This window comes from Stegostoma tigrinum, chromosome 22, assembly GCF_030684315.1.
Source record: "Stegostoma tigrinum isolate sSteTig4 chromosome 22, sSteTig4.hap1, whole genome shotgun sequence".
NCBI lineage: Eukaryota > Metazoa > Chordata > Chondrichthyes > Orectolobiformes > Stegostomatidae > Stegostoma > Stegostoma tigrinum.
Genome location: NC_081375.1, coordinates 7,659,711 through 7,679,178, shown reverse-complemented (window position 1 = coordinate 7,679,178; position 19,468 = coordinate 7,659,711). Strand labels below are relative to the sequence as shown.

General features: G+C 42.8%; 1 protein-coding gene across 1 annotated transcript in view; it reads right to left on the bottom strand.

The window, feature by feature from the left end:
* Window positions 1-19,232, bottom strand: part of LOC125463862 (sodium-coupled monocarboxylate transporter 1-like) — a 70,954-nt gene extending 51,722 nt beyond the window's left edge. Inside the window, exons 1-4 of the mRNA XM_059653613.1 lie at window positions 19,004-19,232; window positions 18,492-18,553; window positions 1,880-2,019; window positions 158-223 (exon numbers count right to left, since the gene is read on the bottom strand). Coding sequence (XP_059509596.1) covers window positions 158-223; window positions 1,880-2,019; window positions 18,492-18,553; window positions 19,004-19,149 — 414 coding nt within the window. The 5' untranslated portion in view covers window positions 19,150-19,232. The remainder of the gene's footprint in view (window positions 1-157; window positions 224-1,879; window positions 2,020-18,491; window positions 18,554-19,003) is intronic.
* Between the last annotated feature and the right edge of the window lie 236 nt (window positions 19,233-19,468).

Below are 19,468 nucleotides of genomic sequence, written 5' to 3'. Positions count from 1 at the left end.
TGTGGCGTAACTTGAACCAGGTCCCCAGAATGTTACCTGGGTCTCAGGATTAACAGTCTAACAGTAATACTTCTAGGCCATTACCTACCCTAAGGTTAGAAACATGATGCCTTTTTGTGCCAGTAGCATAGGTATTTAAAAAAAAATCAGAACTTACCATGTATAGCAAGAAGCAAGAAACAACTTGATACTTCACTGCTAAACCAAATCTTCTGCTGATGTACTACAGGAACAAAATGAAAAATTTGTAACATTTTAAATGTTATTCATTGTGTTACATTGTTCAACCCAAAAGGAAGTTCACAAAAGAAACTTGGCCCCTGCTGTTACAATCACTCCCTGCAGGAGGATCTCAAATTTGTTATGGTTCCAGATGTGATATCTCTAAATGTTCCTGGCGAGTTGCGATAAACTAGCTACCCTTCTTAACTCCATAAGTCTCTTCTTTGATTGCAGCAAAGTTTAAAAAAAAACTTCCCTTGTGGATCCTTTCCCAATTAAAATATCTACATATTTTAAAAGGAACCAAATTAATCAGATTTTCTTAAGTTAAAAGATGAGCTCATTAGCTACTAATTGTGAGAAACAGTGAAAAAACGTGACTCACATTTACACACATTAAAAATATGAATCGTGTAGCAGGGTAACAGTTACAAAGATGTACAAATTAGTCTCTGGGTTCCGTGAGGAGTGGATGCTGGAATATTGCGCTTATTTAGTTGGATGATACTGGCAATACCAACATCAGTAGTGAAGCATTTGATTTCAAGATTTTCAGCTCCATAAGTTAGCTGACAGGCTTTTATCTGTTTCCATCTTGACAGTGACTTTATTGTCTTGTCTGGCTTCTAACAAGTCTTTCTTTTAGTTACACATGATGTGGAGGTGTCTGTGTTGGACTGGAGCGGACAAGAAACGACATGACACTAGGTTATAGTCCAACAGGTTTATTTGAAAACACAAGCTTACGGAGTCTTGCTCCTTCTTCAGGTGTTACTGACAGAGGTAGTAACAGCTGCAGAATTTATAAATAAAAGATCAAAAGTTCACACCATTGATGAGAATATATTAAACAAACCTAAGATGCTATTAAATCTTTAATCAGTTAGAAGGTTTTAGTTGATTACCATAAATATGTAAATTCCCAAATTCCTTTCAAGTTACTGTTCTGAGAAATTATCAATGTAGAGAAGAGGTGACATTTTAGGTCAGACAATGCATATTAGATGTGACACCTTGTTTAGAATCTGTTTGTGTTTTGGTTTCGAGTCAAACTGGTTTTATTTCTGAAGTAGGTATTTACATAAACCCCATTGACTGTCTATAAATGGTGTGCTTTTTGAACAAAATAGAATATATCTGCAAGTGTAATTTTGCCCCATCGGGTATGTCTCAAAATAATCAATGACCCTGCCTTTGCCGTGCTCTGAGCCAGTAATTTCCAAAGACTCATGATATTCTTGAGGGAAAAAAAATCCTCCCATCATCACTCCTACCTATTCCTGTTAAAATGGGAGACCCCTTAGTTTTAAACTGTGTCCACTCGTTCTATTGTCCATTCCACTATGTCAATGGATCGGAGGATTAAATGATGATAACAAACTTAAATCAGAAAAGAAAGATGCATCGCTAGAGAAATAATTAGGTGTTTTTTACATTAGTTTATTATTCTCATCAAATTCATTCTACAGTTGACAAGTAAATCAATAGTTTTACTCAGTGTAAATGATGCTGATTGTAAAAACTGACCGAATCAAATGTAGTTCAACACAGCTGTACAAATTTCATTGTTGTAAAAGTTAGATGAGAAATGATCGCGAATGAAATAAAGTAAATGGCAACAGGGAAATGGGATGAGAGGAACTGAAAAATAAATTACCTCATATGTGCTAATTATGTTTAATCTGTAGAAAAGAGGAATGTAGATCAGGCAAGTGAGTATAATTGTAAGGAATGCAGCAAAGTTGTACAGCAGAACCATTATCCCATATATGTATACCTCTGCAGGACCTCCAATCACTGTAACAACAATTAGAAATGATTTAATAAAGAACTTCAATGGGTAGTAGGATACATTTACAGTAGTTTCTACCAGACTTTGAGAAAATCCTAGTACACTATCATACATTTATTTAATATGAACATGATCACACAAGCAGAAACAATTTTCTTAACACAGGATGCATGAATTTACATGCCAGATGTAACCAAAAGTGCTTAACAGAGAGTAGACATTTAGGGAATTTAAGTTCCTAAAATGCAACTATTAACAGCTTAGTACACCTTGACATTGCCGCAGTAAACCTTTTGAGGCAAACAGTTTATTTTATTGAATTTCTGTACCCATTGACTGTATTATAATCCCAGACCAAAGAGTCAAATTTAATTTACAATATGGTGATGGACTGTCAACCACATTTTAAGAGTTTGAGACCCTATCATGGATACAGCAGGGTCAGGAATGGATGTTGTGGGTTCCAGGGTTTACGTCTTTCATTAAGATCAAGGTGGTAAAAGAGGGGGAGGTGTGGCTTTGTTAGTCAAGGACAGTATAACGGCGGCTGAAAGAATTTTTGATGAGGACTCGTCTACTGAGATGGTGTGGTCTGAGGTCAGAAACAGGAGAGGAGAGGTCACACTGCTGGGAGTTTATTTATAGGCCTCTGCAAAGCTCCAGGGATATGGAGGAGAGGATTGACAAAACTATTCTGGGCTGGAGTGAAAGGAACAGGGTGGTCATTATGGGAGACTTTAACTTCCCTAAGATTGACTGGAAATGCTCTAACTCTAGTACATCAGATGGATCAGTTTTTGTCCAATGTGTGCAGGAGGGTTTCCTGACACAGTATGTTGAAGGGCCGAAAAGAGGGGAGGCCACACTGGATCTGGTACTTGGTGATGAACCAGGCCAGGTGTTTGATTTAGTGGTAGGTGAGCACTTTGGAGAGAGTGACCTTAATTTGGTTGTGTTCACTTTAGCGATGGAAAGGGATAGGAACATGCCGCAGGGCAAGAGTTATAGATGGGGGAAGGGCAATTATAATGCGATTAGGCAAGACTTAGGAGGCATTGAATGGGGTAGCAAAATGCAGGGGATGGGGGCAATCGAACAGTGGAACTGGTTGAAGGAACAGATATTGCGTGTACTTGATAGGTATGTCCCTGTCAGGCAGGGAGGAAGTGATAAGTTAAGGGAACCGTGGTTTACTAAAGAAATTGTATCTCTTGTTAAGCGGAAGACGGAGGCTTATTTGACGATGAGACGACATGGTTCAGATGAGGCGATGGAGAGTTACAGATTGGCAAGGTAGGATTTAAAGAGAGAGTTAAGAAGACCAAGAAGGGGACATGAGCAATCATTAGCAGGTAGAATAAAGGAGAACCCTAAAGCTTTCTATAGGAATGTGAGGAATAAGAGGATGACTAGGATAGGAATAGGGCCAGTCAAAGACAGAAGTGGGAAGTTGTGTGTGTCCCTGTGGAGATCGGAGAGGTGCTAAATGATTATTTCTCATCTGTTTTCACTGAGGAACAGGAGAATATTGTAGAGGAGACGACTGAGTTACGGGCTACTAGAATTGAAAGGATTAAGGTTATTAAGGAGGAGGTGTTATCAATTCTAGAAGGTGTGAAAGTAGATAAATTCCCTGGGCTGGATGGGATTTTTCCGAGGATTCTCTGGGAAGCTAGGGAGGAGGTGGCGGAGACTTTGGCCTTGATCTTTGAGTCCTCATTGTCTACAGGTTTAGTACCAGAGGGCTGGAGGATTGCAAATGTTGTGCCCTTGTTCAAGAAGGGTAGTAGGGATGACCCAGGTAAATGTAGACTTGTGAGACTTGCGTCTGTTGTAGGAAAAGCTTTGGAAAGGATTATAAGAGATAGGATTTATAATCATCTGGCAAGCAACAATTTGATTGGAGATAGTAACATGGATTCGTCAAGGGCAGGTCGTGTCTCACAAACCTCATTGAGTTTTTTGAGAGGGTGACCAAGCATGTGGATGAGGGGAGGGCAGTTGATGTGGTGTACATGGACTTCAGTAAAGACTTTGATAATGTTCCACAAGGTAGTCGACTGGACAAAATACAGAGGCACAGGATTGAGGGAGATTTAGCAGTTTGAATTAGAAACTGGCTTTCTGTAAGAAGGCAATGAGTGGTGGTTGATGGAAAATATTCAGCCTGGAGTCAGGTCACTAGTGGTGTGCCTCAAGGATCTGTTTTTGGACCACTGCTGTTTGTCATCTTTATAAATGACTTGGAAGCAGGCATAGGTGGATGGGCTAGTAAGTTTGAAGAACACACTAAAGTCGGTGGAGTGGTGGACAATGTGGAAGAATGTTGCAGGTTACAGGGAGACTTGGATAAACTGCAGAATTGGGCTGAAAGGTGGCAAATGGAGTTCAATACGGATAAATGTGAGGTGATTCACTTTGGGAAGAATAATAGGAGGGCAGAATACGGGGTCAATGGAAAGGTTCTTGGTAGTGTGGATGTGCAGAAGGATCTTGGTATCCATGTACATAGATCCCTGAAAGTTGCCACCCAGGTTGATAGTGCTGTTAAGAAGGCTTACGGTGTGATAGGTTTTATTGGTAGAGGGATTGAGTTCCGGAGCCGTGATGTCATGCTGCAACTGTACAAAATGCTAGTGTGGCCTCATTTGGAATATCGTGTGCTGTTCTGGTCGCCCCATTACAGGAAGAATGTGAAAGCATTGGAAAAGGTGCAGAGGAGATTTACCAGGATGTTGCCTGGGCTGGAGTGCAGGCCCTATGAAGAAAGGCTGAGGGACTTTGGTCTGTTCTCATTGGAGAGAAGGAGGCTAAGAGGGGATGTAATAGAGACATGCAAGATGATCAGAGGATTAGATAGGGCGGACAGTGAGAGACTTTTTCTGCAGATGATGACGCCAGCTTGTATGAGGGGGCATAGCTACAAATTGAGGGGTGATAGATTTAAGACCGATGTCAGAGACAGGTTCTTTACTCAGAGAGTGATAACATAGAACATAGAACATTACAGCACAGTACAGGCCCTTCGGCCCTCAATGTTGTGCCGACCTGTCATACCGATCTCAAGCCCATCTAACCTACACTATTCCATGTACGTCCATATGCTTGTCCAATGACAACTTAAATGTACCTAAAGTTGGCGAATCTACTACCATTGCAGGCAAAGCGTTCCATTCCCTTACTACTCTCTGAGTAAAGAAACTACCTCTGAAATCTGTCCTACATCTTTCACCCCTCAATTTAAAGCTATGCCCCCTCGTGCTCGCCGTCACCATCCTAGGAAAAAGGCTCTCCCTATCCAACCTATCTAACCCTCTGATTACTTTATATGTTTCAATTAAGTCACCTCTCAACCTTCTTCTCTCGAATGAAAACAGCCTCAAGTCCCTCAGCCTTTCCTCGTAAGACCTTCCCTCCATACCAGGCAACATCCTAGTAAATCTCCTCTGCACCCTTTCCAAAGCTTCCACATCCTTCTTATAATGCGGTGACCAGAACTGTACACAATACTCCAAGTGCGGCTGCACCAGAGTTTTGTACAGCTTCACCATAACCTCTTGGTTCCGGAACTCGATCCCTCCATTAATAAAAGCTAAAACACTGTATGCCTTCTTAACAGGCCTGCCAACCTGGGTGGCAACTTTCAAGGATCTGTGTACATGGACACCGAGATCTCTCTGCTCATCTACACTGCTAAGAATCTTACCATTAGCCCTGTACTTTGCCTTCTGGCTACTCCTACCAAAGTGCATCACCTCACACTTGTCTGCATTAAACTCCATTTGCCACCTCTCAACACAGCTCTGCAGCTTATCTCTGTCTCTCTGTAACCTACAGCATCCTTCGTCACTATCCACAACTCCACCGACCTTAGTGTCGTCTGCAAATTTACTAACCCATCCTTCTACGCCCTCATCCAGGTCATTAATAAAAATGACAAACAGCAGTGGACCCAACACCGACCCTTGCGGTACACCACTAATAACTGGTCTCCAGGATGAACATTTCCCATCAACTACCACCCTCTGTCTTCTTTCAGCAAGCCAATTTCCGATCCAAACTGCTATATCTCCCATAATTCCATTCCTCCGCATTTTGTACAATAGCCTATTGTGGGGAACCTTATTGAACGCCTTGCTGAAATCCATATACACCACATCAACCGGTTTACTCTCATCTACCTTCTCAAAGAACTCAATAAGGTTTGTGAGGCACGACCTTCCCTTCACAAAACCGTGCTGACTATCCCTAATCAATTTATTCTTTTCTAGATGATTATAAATCCTATCCCTTGTAACCTTTTCCAACACTTTACCAACAACTGAGGTAAGGCTCACTGGTCTATAATTACCAGGGTTGTCTCTACTCCCCTTCTTGAACAGGGGAACCACATTTACTATTCTCCAGTCATCTGGCACTATTTCTGTAGACAATGACGAGTTAAAGATCAATGCCAAAGGCTCGGCAATCTCCTCCCTGGCTTCCCAGAGGATCCGAGGATAAATCCCATCCGGCCCAGGGGCCTTATCTATCTTCACCTTCTGAAGGATCTCTAATACCTCTTCCGTGTGAACCTTCATCCCACCTAGTCTAGTAGCCTGTATCTCAGTATTCTCCTTGACAACATTGTCATTTTCTAGAGAGAATACTGTTGAAAAATATTCATTTAGCGCTTCCCCTATCTCATGTGACTCCACATACAACTTCCCACTACTATCCTTGATTGGGCCTAATCTTACTTTCATCATTCTTTTATTCCTCAAATACCTATAGAAAGCCTTAGGGTTTACCCTGATCCTATCCGCCAACAACTTCTCATGTCTCCTCCTGGCTCTTCTGAGCTCTCTCTTTAGGTCTTTCCTGGCTACCTCGTAGCCCTCAAGTGCCCTAACTGAGCCTTCACATCTCATCCTAACATAAGCCTTCTTCTTCCTCTTGACCAGAGATTCCACCTCCTTCGTAAACCACGGCTCCCGCACTCTACCGCTTCCTCCCTGCCTGACATGTACATATTTATCTAGGACACACAGGAGCTTTTCCTTGAATAAGCTCCACATTTCTAATGTGCCCATCCTGTGCAGTTTCCTTCCCCATTCTATGCTCCCTAAATCTTGCCTAATCTCATCGTAATTGCCTTTCCCCCAGCTATTACTCTTGCCCAGTGGTATACACCCATCCCTTTCCATCACTAAAGTAAACATAACAGAATTGTGATCGCTATCACCAAAGTGCTCACATACTGCCAAATCTAACACCTGGCCGGGCTCATTACCCAGTACCAAATCTAATGCAGCTTCGCCCCTTGTTGGCCTATCTACTTACTGTGTCAGGAAGCCCTCCTGCACACTCTGGACAAAAACTGACCCATCTATAGTACTGGTAAGGGCGTGAAATACCCTGCCTGCCAATGTAGTTAACTCAGCCACATTACGGGCTTTTAAACAGTCCTTGGATAAGCATATGGATGATGATGATGAGATCGTGTAGGGGAGGGGCTTAGATTAGTTCACAGGTTGGCGCAACATTGAGAGCCGAAGGGCCTGTTCTACACTGTATTGTTCTATGTTCTATGTTACATACTAAACAAATAAAGTCATAAGATTCCACTGCTTTGAACAATAGCCATAAACTACAAAACCAAATTATGTAAGCAATTTATATTCAAATATATCCAATTAGAATTAACCTGATGTAAATATAGGTGGCAGTCCCACTATGGTCGAACACCTCACAAAGGAGGGGAAATACCATGTGGTTAAAACAAAAACAGAAGTTGCTGGAAAAGCTCGGCAGGTCTGGCAGCATCTATGAAGGGGAAAACAGAATTAACATTTCGGGTCCAGTCACCCTTCCTCAGTTCTGAAACGTTAACTCTGTTTTTAGCTTCACAGATGCTGCCAGACCTGCTGAGCTTTTCCAGCAACTTCTGTTTTTGTTCCTGATTTACAGCATCCGCAGTTCTTTCAGTTTTTAACATGCGATTAAGGCAGGTGCCAGGAATGTTTTTGGCAACTTCTGCCCCCACACACATCAGTGATACTGCGAGCCATCAAATCTCATTAATCTTTACAATTCTTACGATTGAAGGAATGATTTCAGAAATGCCTCAATAGCTGCTCTGACACAGGTCACCTCAATGGCTGCTTATGTTGTGGTGGTTCACACTCTCGATCAGTACTGCACACCACTCAATTCCGGAAGTTGCATTCCATCACCTACTCATAAGCACAATTTCAGCTTTTCACAGACAGTTAGCTTTACCAAGCTGTCAGGCACTGAGCACCACCTCTTCTCCCCCACCCCACGCACCCCCACCCCACCCCCGCCAACTTGTGTTTCTGTGAACTTGATCCCTGGTTTAGACATTCAGCAGAATTAGTGTCAAGATAAAATAGTATACCTTAAATTCATTTAGGAAGTGCATTTTGTTAATGTTTTCTCAAGGAAATTAGAAATAGGCTGCAGATGGGCAGTTATTAATTGATGGTATGAAAATTTGGATAGTCATGTAGAAGCAAGGAGGCCTGGTACGATGAGATCATTTTTGTCACAGATGTATCACCGGTATTTATTGCCCATTCCTAATTGCCTGTGAGAAGACATTGGTGAAATTTTGTTCTCCTTAACTGTTGTAGTCCATGGGATGTAGTTACACCCACTGTGCTGTCAGGATGTGAATGCCAGGATTCTGACCCAGCAGCAGTTAGGGAACTGTGATTTTATGGGCCTAACTCAGTGTGCTGTGTCATGTGGAAGGGAGCTTGCAGTGAAACTTCTGCCCTTGTTCTTTCTATGTGTACGCAGTTAAGACAGAGACCTCAATGCAGGTTACAGGGTTAGAGGCAAAATTGCCTGTTTGGAAATGGCAATTTGAATGATTGAACAGAGATTTTGGTTAAATTATCAGGGGGTCAAATGCAAATTATAATTGTTGGTACCAGTTCTACCATTAGCATCATCCATCCCTCATGACCCACAGCTGACAAGGGCAATGGCTTAAAGTTCCACAGTAACATCATTCAGTTAAAGGGATGTAATGGTGAAGAAACAGGCATGTCTATAGGCACTGCCATGATCAGTGAGGTACATGGCGTTTCACATACTATTGAGCTGCTGGTATCTGTGAACACCGTTGCTGGAAAAGGAACACTGAACAGTGTGGGGCTGGAGGAACACAGCAGGCCAGGCAGCATCAGAGGAGCAGGAAAGCTGACGTTTCAGAGTGGGACCCTTCTTCAGACCTGAAATGTCAACTTTCCTGCTCCTCTGATGCTGCCTGGCCGGTTGTGTTCATCTAGCTCCACACTGTGTTATCTCTGACTCCAGCTTCTGCCGTTCAGATCATCCCATACTGAACAGTGGTGTGTTAAAGTAACACCAAGATACTGTTGTTTATAACTAAGGCAGCACTTGGATAGGTACTGGGAGATTTATTAAATTAATTTGGTATTTGCAATAAAAAAATTGCTTCCATATATGATGTTCCTTGGCATTCAGATAGCAGAGACCAGCAGGTAATGAGGGAGCACTCATTAGTTATGGGAAATTGTAGGCTTCAGCGATGCCTGCATTGGCAATTTCAGACCAGCACAGTCTCATGGCAGGAGTCAAGGTGGTGCTGAAGAATGGCGATATGATTTGGTGGCAGTGTGACGAAGGGACGCGAGGCTGGCCAACTTCTTCATGCTGATGTCAGTCTCAGGGTCCGGGTGGATGAGCCTGGATCCAGGCCCATGGCTAAGCACTTAGCAAGGACTTTGTTTCTTTCTTTCCACTTTCATATTCTATGTCTAATTTATTTCTGTATTGTGGCATCAGAGAGGAGCTACATTATACAATATTTTTCACTGTATTCGTAACAAATACACATAACAATAAATAAAATAATCAACCAATCTTCTCCTAAATAGTACCCAATTCATGGTGAAGGTATTTCTTTTAATGTCAGAGTCACTCCAGATCTTATGGCCATATGCCATAAGAATCGATGTGATTAATCCACTCATATCATCAGTGAGAAAGCCAGACAGTTCTTGGAAGTTGACAGTTAATGACAGAGGATGATGATTAGATGCATACTTTTTGTTAGAGAAGCCCTCACATTGCTTCCTGAAATTTCAACAAGGGCTAACATTGCTTCTCTCCTAGACATAAGAAATGAGTCTTGGAGTGTTCAGTAGTAGAAAGAAATCAATTCAGATTTGCATTCACCTGTAGGTTCTGTAGCTTCACCTGGATGGTGATTTCACAGGGGGGTCGTAATGCACCCTCTACTGTTCATAAGAAAATGGCAGAATTTTGAGGGCCCTTTCATAGCTAAATGTTTCTTGCAATGTGTGGGTGATTTACTCGTGGTACTATAACAGTTGATGAAACATCTTAAATGATTAAACTTGTTCTTATCTTCATCACTGAAGATAGTTTTGGTAGTTAACCCCAAGTAGGTTCAACCGTTGTAGGAAAAAGTTGGCTTCCTAGGAGAATCATCACGTGGTCTGACAGTCCAAGATAGAAATGCCTCAGTGGTTGCCACGATTGGCATTCATTTGCTTCCATGGCTTTTAACCAACAAAATGGCATTTTAATTTGAACTCTTATTACTTCAAATTTTGAACGTTTGATTTTGTTAAGGGGCTGGCACCTGTCAATTCAGTTTAATTTAGTTTAATTTAATATAACTGATTTTAAGTGGCTTAGAATTGCCCAATTCCGCAGTGGTTTATTTCTGGGGACCTATCAACAAAGCTTTATACCAGATCTTTTTCATTAAGGCATGGGAATCCAGGAATTGTCTTCATGGACAGCAGAACACAACAATACAAAGGAAAATTTAAAAGCAGAGGTGATGTAAAGCTGGATTGAGAACATTCAGTTCATTTGGAACTAGATTCTGTGCAGAACAGTGTGATAACCAATTTAGGATCGGATCATATAGGCAACAGGACATCAGCAGCTCATATTCCGCTTGGGAACCCTGCAGCCCAATGGTATCAATGTGGACTTCACAAGCTTCAAAATCTCCCCTCCCCCACCACATCCCAAAACCAGTCCAGCTTGTCCCCGCCTCCCTAACCTGTTCTTCCTCTCACCTATCCCCTCCTCCCACCTCAAGCCGCACCTCCATTTCCCGCCTACCAACCTCTTCCCACCTCCTTGACATGTCCGTCCTCCCGGACTGACCTATCCCCTCCCCACCTATCTCTACTCTATCCATTTTCGGTCGGCCTCCCCCTCTCTCCCTATTTATTTCAGAACCCTCTCCCCATCCCCCTCTCTGATGAAGGGTCTAGGCCCGAAACGTCAGCTTTTGTGCTCCTGAGATGCTGCTGGGCCTGCTGTGTTCATCCAGCTCCACACTTTATTATCTCGGATTCTCCAGCATCTGCAGTTCCCATTATCACTGAGGGCATCAGCAGTTTATGCCTTTTACATCCTACAGTGGGAGTGGGTCTTACTTGATTTGTGACTGGTAGTTTTAGCTATTTCTTAGGTAATATATTTTACTTATATTACAAGCCTACAGAAAGCCATTCTTCGTCCATCACATACTCTTTAATAAGGCCAGAAGATTCTTTAGTATTGTTAGACACAAGGAGTATGTCCGAGAATTAGCAGCGACCCAATATGTACTATTCTTCTTCAGTATGTGATAGTCATCCTCACAAGTGGCATTTGTTAAAGATGGATGTTGAGCAGCATTCAGTTCTTTAAATTCTCATTGAAGAAGCTATGATGTTTGTATTGATAGTTCATGATATCGTGTCAAAGGAATTCCCCACACAGGCTGTATGCATAGTTGTACTGCCTGACCATTCCTCAAGTTCAAGAGTCTTCAGGACTCTTCCATATTTGCAGAATTGATGACATAATGCATTACAGATGGAAATAAAAACTAGAGGTAAAGCCATGAATCAATACTGCCAATGTTATTAATATAGGAGAATGGACGAGCCGTCAGTCCTAAGCAAGGGGCTCACCTTTGTCCCCCTACAACCACACATCAACCAATACCAGTCACGGTTGGACATAGAGCAGTTTTTCCGCCGCCTTCGCCTCCGTGCCTACTTCTTCAACCGGGAACCTAACCCTCCTTCCACTGACCCCTTCACCCGCTTCCAACACAAGTCCTCCTCCTGGACACCACCCCCAGGCCTCCTACCCTCCCTCGACCTCTTCATCTCCAACTGCCGTCAAGACATTAACCACCTCAACCTCTCCACCCCTCTCACCCACTCCAACCTCTCCCCCGCAGAACGGGCAAACCCTCCGCTCCCTCCGCTCCAACCCCAACCTCACCATCAAACCCGCAGACAAGGGTGGCGCTGTGGTAGTATGGTGCACTGACCTCTACATCGCCAAGGCCAAACGCCAACTCTCCGACACCACCTCCTACCGCCCCCTTGATCATGACACCACGCCCGAGCACCAAACCATCATCTCCAACACCATCCATGACCTCACTACCTCAGGGGACCTCCCACCCACAGCCTCCAACCTCATTGTTCCCCAGCCCCGCACGGCCCACTTCTATCTCCTTCCCAAAATCCACAAACCTGCCTGCCCTGGTCGACCCATCGTCTCAGCCTGCTCCTGCCCCACCGAACACATCTCCACCTATCTGGACTCCATTTTCTCCCCTTAGGTCCAGGAACTCCCCACCTGCGTCTGTGACACCACCCACGCCCTGCACCTCCTCCAGGACTTCCAATTCCCTGGCCTCCAACACCTCATTTTCACCATGGACGCCCAGTCCCTATACACCTGCCTTCCGCATGGAGATGGCCTCAAGGCCCTCCGCTTCTTCCTGTCCCGCAGGCCCGACCAGTCCACCTCCACCGACACCCTCATCTGCCTAGCTGAAGTCATCCTCACACTCAACAACTTCTCTTTCGATTCCTCCCACTTCCTACAGAAAAAGGGGGTGGCCATGGGTACCCGCATGGGCCCCAGCTATGCCTGCATCTTTGTAGGTTACGTGGAACAGTCCCTCTTCCGCATCTACACAGGCCCCAAACCCCACCTCTTCCTCTCTTACATTGATGACTGTATCGGCGCCGCCTCTTGCTCCCCAGAAGAGCTCGAACAGTTCATCCACTTTACCAACACCTTCCACCCCAACCTCAAGTTCACCGGGGCCATCTACAACACATCCCTCACCTTCCTGGACCTCTCAGTCTCCATCTCAGGTAACCAGCTAGAAACTGATGTCCATTTCAAGCCCACCGACTCCCACAGTTACCTAGAATACACCTCCTTCCACCCACCCTCCTTCCAAAATTCCATCCCCTATTCCCAATTCCTCCAACTCCACCGCATCTGCTCCCAGGATGAGGCATTCCACTCCTGCACGCCCCAGATGTAACGCCCTTGACTGCATCACCCGCATTTCCCGCAACACATCCCTCACACCCCGACCCTGCCACAACCGCCCAAAGAGGATCCCCCTCGTTCTCACATACCACCCCACCAACCTCCGGAAACAACGTATCATCCTCCGACACTTCCGCCATCTACAATCCGACCCCACCACCTAAGACGTTTTTCCATCCCCACCCTTGTCTGCTTTCCGGAGAGACCACTCTCCCCGTGACTCCCTTGTTCGCTCCACACTCCCCTCCAACCCCACCACACCCGGCACCTTCCCCTGCAACCACAGGAAATGCTACACTTGCCCCCACACCTCCTCCCTCACCCCCATTCCAGGCCCAAAGATGACCTTCTATATCAAGCAGATATTCACCTGCTCGTCTGCCAATGTGGTATACTGTATCCATTGCACCCAGTGTGTCTTCCTCTACATTGGGGAAACCAAGCGGAGGCTTGGGGACCGCTTTGCAGAGCACCTCTGCTCGGTTCGCAATAAACAACTGCACCTCCCAGCCGCGAACCATTTGAACTCCCCCTCCCATTCCTCAGACGACATGTCCATCGTGGCCCGCCTGCAGTGCCACAATGATGCCACCCGAAGGTCGCAGGAACAGCAACTCATATTCCGCTTGGGAACCCTGCAACCCAATGGTATCAATGTGGACTTCACAAGCTTCAAAGTCTCCCCTTCCCCCACTGCATCCCAAAACCAGCCCAGCCTGTCTCTGCTTCCCTAACCTGTTCTTCTTCTCACCCATCCCTTCCTCCTACCCCAAACCGCACCTCCATCTCCTCCGTACTAACCTCACCCCACCTCCTTGACCTGTCCGTCTTCCCTGGACTGACCTATCCCCTCCCTACCTCCCCACCTATACTCTCCTCTCGACCTATCTTCTTTTCTCTCCATCTTCGGTCCGCCTCCCCCTCTCTCCCTATTTATTTCAGTTCCCTCTCCCCAACCCCCTCTCTGATGAAGGGTCTAGGCCCGAAACGTCAGCTTTTGTGCTCCTGAGATGCTGCTTGGCCTGCTGTGTTCATCCAGCTCCACGCTTTGTTATCTTATTAACATTCCTTGTCCTTTAGAAGGTAAATCTGTTGTCCATGAATGGTATCTTAATTTTTTTTTAACAGACAAGGAAGCAGTGATTTGAGGGGAATGCCAGGTTTAGACAGCATGTTAATTAGTAGTCAATTAAAAGTAGAAGATGCAGTAACTCCTGTTTCAGTAGTTGGGCCTGCAATTGACTTACTGTCTCTTCAGTACATGTACAATCCACATCCACATTTATTTCAGAAACAAAAACAGAAGTTGCTGGAAAAGCTCAGCAGGTCTGGCAGCATCTGTGATGAAAAATTAGAGTTGATGTTTTGGGCCCAGTGACCCTTCCTCAGCCAGTTCTGAGGAAGGGTCACTGGGCCCAAAACGTCAACTCTGATTTCTCTTCACAGATGCTGCCAGACCTGCTGAGCTTTTCCAGCAACTTCTGTTTTTGTTCCTGATTTACAGCATCCACAGTTCTTTTGGTTTTTATCCAATAGGTATCTAATAGCATGTACAAAGTCAGCCTTTGTCTGCATTTACTTCATGACCTTATGAACATTTCTTTCTTCTGAAGATTAGTGTCTGTTAATATATAGGCAAAAGACAGATCAGAGTCCATTGGTGTGTGTTCTATCTGAGTCAGGAGATTAACTTTTGCTCTTGTTTCATTCACATCTAACATAGTTGTGGTCATTATTCTGCTGAGATTGCTTTCGAGAAAGTTCCAGCTAATGCATGGTAGCCTAAGACAGAAGAGAATGCAAACCTCGGGAAACTTTTGACATACAGGAATAAGGCTTTCCTTCGTGATCCGGCAGAACCACAGGGTTCTTAGGAGCAAAAACAGAAGCTGCTAGAAAAGCTCAGAACAGGAAGGGTCACCGGCCCCAAAACATTAACTCTGATATTTTCTTCATGGAAGCTGTCAAATCTGCTGAGCTTTTCCAGCAAGTGACAATAGGAACTACTGATGCTGGAGAATCCGAGATAACAAGGTGTAGAGCTGGATGAACACAGGAGGCCAAGCAGCATCATAGGATCCTCTGATGCTGCTTGGCCTGCTGTGTTCGTCCAGCTCTACACCTTGTTACCTCTGAGCTTTTCCAGCAACTTTGTTTTTGTTCCTGATTTACAGCTTACACAGTTCTTTGGGTTTTCTCACCCCACAGGGTTCTTAGACTGAGCTCCAAATTGACCTAACTGGCCCACTTCCAACATGGCAAGGAAGTTTTACATTTGCATATGTGGTCATTGACCTGTTTATTAAGAGAGTAGAAGCATTTTGTTGTCCATTGAAAACTGCTGCAAACGTATTGCTAAATGATATATTTTGTCGGTAGGACATCCCCTACAGGTTTGACAGTGACCATGGATTTCACTTTACAGAGCAAATCTTTTCTAAGTTACAAGAGTTGATGAGAAATTCGAGATAGGTGGCATTTATCTCATCATCCACAGTCTTCTAGTATTACATTCAAAATTCTTAGAACTTTAAAGACTGTTGAAAGTCATGTGTAGCGAACTCCATGCAGTAGGGTAGCTAGCTACCTCAGTTTTATGGCGAACAAATCCATACCTCAGAACTATAGGAATGCCACCGTATCAAGTTATGAATAATAGGTTAATGAGGGTTCTCGATCATTTAATATTGACTGGTGCAACATACTTATCAATTAGGTACTCTAAATTATTGGAACAAATGTTCAGTCAGTTAATTAATTTTTTGCAAGAAATATTGGGCAGTCTAAAGACCACACTAAGAAGTATTTTGATTAAAAAGTTAGCCTTTTGAGTATCAAATTGAAAATATAGTAATAGCCATGAATTGTGGAAACAAGGGAACATAAGGGAATTACAAGTTGATGTCACGTAAATCAGGTTAAAACTGCAGAAGTATAAATACTGCTTGTTGGTCTCTTCCAGTTAATGTGAAGACTTCAAGACTCGAAGCTTTGTAGAAATAAAGCCAGTCTTAATTATCTAACTTTGTGATATGTGTTTGATGAGAATGGAATTGTTTCTCTCAGCCCTGATGCGTGGAGTTATTAGAATTCACCTCGCATTCGTATTTGTATCAAGTTAATGGAGGTTAAAATAGGCAAATTGTACTGGATGTAAATTTATTGTAAGAAAAGAATGAAATTACCTGTCTCTTTAAGGCCAGATTTAGTAATGTGGCTTTCAGAGGAATATTGAAATTATGATCAGGAAATAATCAGGGCACTTAATATTCTTGGGCATCATTTGTTAGTTACAAGCTACAGTTAGACAAAAAAAACTCTGGCTAATTGACTCAAAGCAGTGTCAAGTTTCAAAATTGTGAAAAAGGCTAGTAACATGTATCCAGTTAGAAAAAATTGTAAATATCAATCAGAAGCTGTTAGTTCCATGGGCTCAAGGGCGTAGAGGTGGTAGTAAATATAGCCTTGGAACAGTATAAGAAAAAGGTACAGTACTGAACTCTTGCTTTAGCCAGCAAAGCTAAAACATATAGGAAGGCACTTGTTAAAATGCTTTGCTGCAAAAGAACCTGATAGGGGTAGGAAAGGAAAAATTGGTTTAAGAGCAATAAAAGAGAGTTGGCGATGGTATTAGGAGAGTAGTTAAGTGATAAAGGTAGAAATGTTAGAGGTTGAAAGGGAACTTTTGAGCTTGACGAGTTAGAGCTAGAAAATGCTTATGCAGCTATTATGAGAGAAATGAGGAGCTACAGAGGTAACAGCTCAGTGGGAGGTGCACAGAGATAACAGTGTGGAGCTGGATGAACATTACAGCGGGCTATGAACTTTAGCAACTAAAATGAACAGGGTTTTGAAGTTGAAATCTTAAAGCTACAGAGGAGATTGCATATGTACATTAACTAAGTTAGTTAAGTCAAGATTCTAAAGGACCAGCCTTGAAGAATCAAGAACAGAAGACTGTAGATATCTGTAGATAGATCAATGTGTGTTGAGCAGAAACAAAAAGTGCTGGAGAAACTCAGTAGGTCTGTCAGCATCTTTGGAAAGTGAAATAATTAATGGTTCAGGTCCAATATGACTCTCTTTTGAAACAATGTGTTAAACATCTGTATTATACTATATGTTAGGGATTGCATGTTAGGTATCAAGGTTTTGCTGTCTAATAACATTTGTTAGCTTGCCAGTTTAGTTAGTGATTGTCCTTTTCACCAATTTGGCCAATCCCCTTCAAAATGTTCTGACTTTGGGATCTTATATTTAGTCCAAACTTAAGTGGTAAAGCATTAAGGAGTCCCCTGACTCATCATGATCATCCTGTTAATGTTCTTCTCCAAGCCCTGAAAAGTGCAAGGTATGAAGAGAACAAAACAGACAAAAATAATATGGCACGAAGCAAATAATTTTGTGATCGGTATTATGCAAATAAGTTTTTGACGCTTTTCTGTATATTAGTTGCCAGTGTGGACACGGTGGCTATTTCAAAAACAGAATGTTTAAAGATTAGTGTCTGTTAATATATAGGCAAAAGCCAGATCAGAGTCAGCAGATTCAATCTGATGGTTTGTGCAGATATCCTGCTTTATAATCTGAATGCCACATACAAAGGCCATAATCATTTCGGCAAAATTTCACCTCTTGACCCTTTATTTTGTACTTTCCTCGACTTCCTTGAAGGATTTAATGCTCTTGTTTCTTCTATTAGCGTGTAGTATTCTCCAATGTGTAATTACAGATTTTCTAGCCACTGAATACAATGGAAGGAATTGGTAATTTTTGTTCTGACAACATTTTTGAGACGATAAGCTGTTAATTGTTTAACCATCTGCTAGACTTTGACTAAAGCATTTATTTACTCACTGACAGTATTAAGCAGTCAAAGTCAACTTTATTTTCTAAGAATAGTGCTGCATACAATTTCTAAACTTAAGTAACTTCTGATAGGTAATGGCTGACAATTCAGTTTTTATACGATAAAAGGATATGCATAAACTGGTTTCAGTTTATAATGTTACATTAAACAACATCTCATCAGGAGAACATAGAAAAATCAATTTTTGATTTAGACTGATTATTTTCCTTGTTCTACAGTGTCATGAAACTCACTTACCAGTTATAGCAGATAAGAAGCTAGCAGCCAATGAAAGCGCAATTGGATATGCAGAAATTTGTCTGAAGCAAGAAAAAGTAGTTACATTTTTTCATTAAAATCACTTACTCTACTGTTACCCCACCTCTTGACAGTGGTTTCTCTGGCTGTTGCATGAATGCCGGCATTTCTTTGCTATCTCTGCTAAGGGCTGCATGTACAAACATGCCGATTTACTGAATAATTGCCTCTGGAAATAAATTTAAGAGTGTTCACCTCCGATATCTACACAAAGCACTCTTGACAGAAGGCAATTGAATGGCAATTGCCAATTATGCCTCCACCCAACTTTCTAGTTCTCTCTTTTGAATGACCCGAATAATGGTGATACATGTCCACTGACAAGGGTGACTTAGCATAGATCTGTTATTAAAATGTTCAATTACAAACTTGAATGTAAATTACTTTTTATACCAAAGTCATAGTTTTCCATTACACAACAGGAATTTGACACAATCTGGATTTGTACCCACCTGCTCCCTATTAGGAATTCTTCTGTAGTTTTTCCCTTTATCCTCCCAGGCCTAAAGGCAAAGTAAATCCCTATTGCGGCAGATGCAACGAGCATAGTGGCAAACACAACATAATCCCAGACTTGCAGACTATTTTTCACAGACATATTTGCTTCTTCTCCTGAGGTAAAACCTGAGAAGCACTGATCAGAGGTAGAATCCGATCAAAAGTCCATGATCTTATGAGGCACCACATGATCAAACTGGTCATTTCATACATTCAGGCACAATGGTTTATCACAAATTACAGAAATGGCACAATAATGCAAACTTACAGGAGTTGCTTAAGGCCAGTCAAACAATGGTCAAAGATTTTTTTTATTAAACATTTGACAGGCCTGGAAGAGCAAGTGTGCTTGTCACTGAACCCAGAAAAAAGCTCTCTATTATCAAAGCAGGCAATGGGAATCTTTAATTGGATTCTTG